This window comes from Ambystoma mexicanum, chromosome 6q, assembly GCF_040938575.1.
Source record: "Ambystoma mexicanum isolate Mex_15411 chromosome 6q, UKY_AmexF1_1, whole genome shotgun sequence".
Lineage (NCBI taxonomy): Eukaryota > Metazoa > Chordata > Amphibia > Caudata > Ambystomatidae > Ambystoma > Ambystoma mexicanum.
The window spans coordinates 542,999,045-543,004,645 of record NC_090937.1 but is presented as its reverse complement, the minus strand read 5'-3'; the positions used below and the strand labels follow the sequence as shown (position 1 = coordinate 543,004,645).

The 5,601-nt window shown below is 37.9% G+C and overlaps 1 protein-coding gene across 1 annotated transcript; it reads right to left on the bottom strand.

The window, feature by feature from the left end:
• Nucleotides 1-4,301: 4,301 nt before the first annotated feature.
• Nucleotides 4,302-5,345, bottom strand: LOC138515248 (foldase protein PrsA-like). Its single transcript, XM_069630187.1, has one exon. The coding sequence runs from the start codon at nt 5,343-5,345 to the stop codon at nt 4,302-4,304; it is 1,044 nt and encodes a 347-aa protein (XP_069486288.1).
• Nucleotides 5,346-5,601: the final 256 nt, after the last annotated feature.

The window sequence follows — 5,601 nt, the reverse complement described above, 5'->3', positions numbered from 1 at the left end:
AGCACCACTAGAAAAGCTGTTGTTTCATAAATGCCAAATATGGATAACTTCAAACAGGAAGCCCTGATCATTTTTCCAACAGTAAATAACTGAAAGATGTGTGTAAGGTCAGGTCTCCCTCTGTTAAAGGCAAGAATAACGAATTGATTGAAAAGTTGTTGAATCATCAAAGTCTGAGAGGTAGAACTATAACCCCTAGCCCCTCTGCAAATGTGGATAGTTTTGATGAGGATGATAATGATTCAGAGTCTAACTCTAATGTTATTGATGAGCTAGAAGAATTAGAGGAGTCTCAGGCAGTGAGCTCCACTGCACCCCTACCTGCTTTAGGCCCTAAAGCTATTTTTTTTATTATTTTTTTTTTTTATTAAAGCTTTCAGCAAACAAAAATACAAGCTTTTGCTTATGTACAAATTTTTCCCTCCTCCCCATGCACAAGCCAGACCTCTCCCAAGTCTTCTCTCTTTGTTCTTAAGTCGAGGTTTGGCTATTTGTTTTTTTTTTTTTAGTTCTCCTTGTTGATAATAATCTTAATTCTCTTCCAATCTCTTTAGCATTGATTCTAGGAAAATACCCAGACCTTTAACAGTTTTTTTACTTGGATCGTCATATAAAGCTGACCACCATACGTTGGCGTCCAGATCACATGCTGGAGGCAATGTTGGTAATAGTAAACAACCCCTTTCGGATCTAAGTTCAGGGCAGAACAACATTAGGTGTTGAGACGATTCTTCTTTTTTTTTGCATAATCTGCATAATTTTTCCTTTACCAGTCCGTATCTGAACAAATTGATCTTTGTTTTTAAAATGTTCAGACGAAAGCGCATTATTAGATCTCTATGATTCCGATTTGCGCTTTTTTCTAGGTATCCAGGCAATGTCAGTGGACATCTAGTCATCTTGTTTGATAAGGTGTGATGGTTTGACGCTACTCTCGCACGCTCTGTTTCTGCCCAGTCGATTGAAAATAAAAGAGTATTTTTACCCTCTTTGGATGTTTCAGAAGGGCTTCCGTCGTGCCTTTTAGATTTTGCAGCAGATCGTTACATTTCGCTTTCCATTCATCCAGGGGCCAAAAGGGCATTTTTCCTGCTTCCTTGTTCGGTATTTGGTATTGAGGTGGACAGCTTTCTAAAGATATTTTTCTGTATGTAGTCAGTGTTTTCCAGATGATTCGGGCTTGCATTGAATGCAATCCTAACTCATGTCGTATGATATCTATCGGAACACATATCGGAATGTTCAGCTATTTTCGCCAAAATCTGGCTTCAAGTTTATCCCATGTTTCCCAAGGGATTCTCAGGGCCGTTTCGCCAGCATATGTCACAGTGGGGATGACCTTTGCATTGTAGAATTCCACAATCGGGCGCATGGAGAATTTACAGAACTTTCATTTCAATATTAATGCCTGTGATGTTAAGTGGTCCATTTTCCTCTGCAAATGTTCAATCCACGGTTGGTCACTCCAATTGGCACTTACAATTGCTCCCAGGTATTTTGTGTTTTTAACTGTTGTTATCAGGTCATTCTCTATGTGCCATCTAAAAGGTTTTTTACTTGCAGGACCTGCTTTTTTAATTATCATTACCACTGTTTTTTCAGGATTGATTTTTTGTTCAATTTCTTTTAGATGTATATTCAGAGCTTCTAGTTTTTTTTGTAGACCAATTTCTGTTTTGTCCATCACCATAAGATCGTCAGCATATAAGAGATGATCAATTTTCATTTCTCCTATTTTAGGCGAGCATGCTCTTGGTGATTCCAAGCAGTCCTTTACTTCTAAAATATAGAAGTTATAGAGTATAGACGCTAGGGCGTAACCCTGTTTTAGCCCACAGGTTGTTGTTATTGCCTGCGTTAAGTTTCCCTTTTGGTCCAATCTGACTCGCATCGATGTATTTGTATGGAGAGATTTAATGGCTTCTATTAGGTCTAATGGACAGCCTTTTTCTTTCAATTTGGACCAGAGAATTTGACGGTCTACTCTGTCAAAGGCTGCCGCCATATCTATTGAGGCGATAAACAATTTTTGATTTTCATGAATGGTCTTTGCTTTTAGCAGGTTGAGGATTAAGAGGTTTAAACTGCAGTCTACATTTTCCACAAAACCCGCTTGTCTGTGATCGAAATTACCAGATCTTAGTATCCATTCCTTTAATCTTTTCACGAGAATGCCCGCAAAGAGTTTACCTAAGACATCCAGCAGGGATATGGGACGATAATTCTCCGGACAAGCTCTGTCTCCTTTTTTATGGATTGGAATAGTAATTGAAGTTGTCCAAGATTCTGGTATGTGACCCATTTTTACTATTCGTGTAAAGAGAACAAAGCACATGTGTGCCCATACCTCTGGAGCTTGCTTTAAGATTTCATTCGTGAGGCCATCCGGCCCTGGTGCTCGCGATCTGCTTGCTTTTTTTATCAGTGCCAAGATTTCACTTGAAGTGAATTCGATATCCCAACCTTTTTTACCTTTGTCATCTTGTAGAATTTTGTCTGTTATGGGCTCTCGATTATATTTTTCTTGAAAATATTGTTCCCACGTTTCATTTATTGGATTGAATTGTTCCTCACTTTGTTGGTTTCCTTTCTGATTTAGCAGTGTCCATAGATATTTTGCATTTTTGTTTCTCATCGCCATTAACATGTGTTCAGAGTCTTTTGAAATAATAGTGCTCTATGGGACTTGGACCAGTTTCGATAACCTTTTGTCAATTCTTTCTTTTTTGTTTGCATGTCATCATAGGCAATATTCTGTTTTTTTAAGGCTCTTAGGTCTCTCGCCAGCTGTCGTTTCTTTTCCGCTATATCATCATTGAAACAATGCATCCTGCTTTTTGTGGTTCTTTTATTTGTTTCTGTGGTCACTTTAAAGATTTTAAGACACGATTCGTACTCCACGTCTTTTCCTGTTATAGTAGCCCATTTATTTATTGAATTTGTTAACATGGGAATCATTTGTGTTGTTATCCTCAGTCTGTTTCGCCCCTCATTTACACTGACTCCTGTAGGCCAAGTATTCCTAGGTACCAGATCCAGCAATAGAGCATAAAAGGGATGTGGTACCTAGGAATACTTGGCCTACAGGAGTCAGTGTGAGGATTAATATTTTGTGGTCACTACTTTTTGTTGGTAAGATTTTTAAGGTGAGTATTCTGTCAAAAGTTTTCCGGTCAACAAAGAAGTAGTCTAATGTTGTGCTTGAATTATGTGATGACCAAGTCGATTGTCCTTCCAGATCTCCTTGGACATTCCCATTTACTTGCAAGAGATCACGGTTCTCCATTTCCATCTCCCAATCTCTTGCTCTTGATTGGTTTTGTCGATTGTAACTAGACAAATTTGCCTGCGGATTTTTGGTTTTACCACAGGAGATGTTTAGATCACCACATATTATTAATGACGGATTATCATATTCTGACCTCAATTGGTCTATGTGATTAGTTAGTAATTCCAGGAATACTTGTCCATCTTTTGCTTTTGTGTTCCAATATAGGTTACAAATGATTAGTGTGTTTTTTTCTTTTTGTGTATCACTTCCTTTGAATCCTGTTGCGTAATTATTATTTGTATCAATGGTGAGGGGTGTATCGTACGAATTACATTTCCGCCATATGTGTTTTTTATAATAGTTAATAGACCTGCGGAGGGTCTACCTTTTTTTCCTTTGAGAGCTTTATTTAAATAACAAGTTGCTCCAGGCATGTATGGCTGTTCTTGCAGCCAGCACTCTTGAATACAGCTGATATCTGCATTTAGAATTTCTTTATTTAGCTTTTCAATCAAACGAAAGAAGCCTCTTGTATTCCAGGAAGCAAAACTTGTTGATGCTCGGGGTCCTAGTCCTTCGGTCTAATGATTTTTTTCATTTGTTTTCGTATTCAAAGTTTCCGCTAGCCAGCCCCAGGATTTTCAGCATCTATTTTAGTTACAATAGGACGGTCATTATTTGTTTGCTGGACAAGATTCCCTTTCACATTTCCTTTAATTTTCATATGTAAAGCATTTGGGCCCCGTAATACTGTTGGTGAGAAACGTATAGGTCTGTAGTACACTTCCTCTTCATTTTGGTTTTTGCGGGCATTTTTTTGTTGTTCTTCAAAGCTTGTTTTCTTAATTGTGTCCCTATTTATATCCTTTTCTCTCTGTTGCGGACATTCTGTTTTAACATCAAAGCCCAAAACCCGCAGGTCATCCGCCGCTAACCATATTGCGTTCATAACTGCCTTTGAATTGAAGTGTATGTGAATTCTGTCCAAGTCTTCTTCGTTTGGAAATTCCACAATTCGTATATCTTTTGGTTAAATCACTCTCAATTGAGGCACGTTGTGCAAGAGTTTCATTAGGTTTGATCTATTTAGGATCAAACCATCTTGTGCTCTTAGAACTCTCTCCATTCTTAGTTTTAGGGTGTTATTATGATTGCCATAGGGTTCAAGATTATTCTTGTCGCTTCTTTGGTCCTTCTTCTCTACATTTTTGTTCCTATTTATCATTCTCGAGCTCTTGGGGTTTTGGGTGCTCCAGCTTTCTCGTTCTTTTTCTGATTGTTTGATCATGTCTTTTAGCACCTGGCCTTGCTTTTTTTCCAAGTCCTTTTTTAGTCCAATCTGCGTTCTTTTTTCTTGCAAAGTTCGAAAGGTCGAAGCTGGTACTTCAAACCATTCCGAAGCATTACTTTCCTGATGCTCATGCTCTTCACATTCCTCAGCTGACTCTTGCGAGCTATCATCCTCATAAACCGATAAGAGCAACAAAGACTCTTGAACATAGGACTCATTCATGGAGCTTTCTAATGTACTCTCTAATTCCACATCTTTAATGGATTCTCTTGCTTGGTTCTTTACTTGCTCTGCATCGTCCTTTTTTTTTATTATTGGCGGTGCTTGTTGGATAGACTTTGTTATCTCTTTACCTATAGGCTTTAAATTTCTAATGAACTGCCGTGTTCCTTCATTAGTCATGCATTTTTGATTGGGCACATTTTTAGTTTTTTTGTTCGATTTTTCCATGACATCTTTTAGTCTTTTAATTGATTTTTCCGAGGTTTCATTTAATTTTTCCATCTTATCTATTCTGTTCGATTCTTTAGGGTTTTCAATACTGAATAATGGATAAGTACCACTAGGCTGGTTTTCGCAGTTGATATTGTCAATGACCTGTGTCGGTTGCCTATTTATCAGGGACTCTCCCTGTTTTCCCTCTGTTCTTTGGGAGCCAGATGCCAGTGTTCGATTGACCGTAAATTCAGTCTTTCTTGTGTTTTCAGTTGCAATTTTTTTGTTCACCTCAAACATCACATTTACCTTTCTTTGTTCCTCACTTGGCCTTAACTCTCTGTCCATTGTTTCTTTTGAGGTACTTTTGACCTCATATTGAACGTTGTTTTTGTAACTCTCTGTTTTAAGTAAGTTAATAGTGTCCCTGAAACAATGCAAAAACGCACTCTTGTCTTCTCGAGCTTCCTCAATCAGCTCGATTAGCGTCTTTACTATAACGTTTTCTGATGCTTTCTCATGGATCTTTCTTTTTTGTTCATCCTCAAAATGTTTTTCTACACTTGTTAATTTGGACTGGATTTGAGCAAATAAATTCTATTGA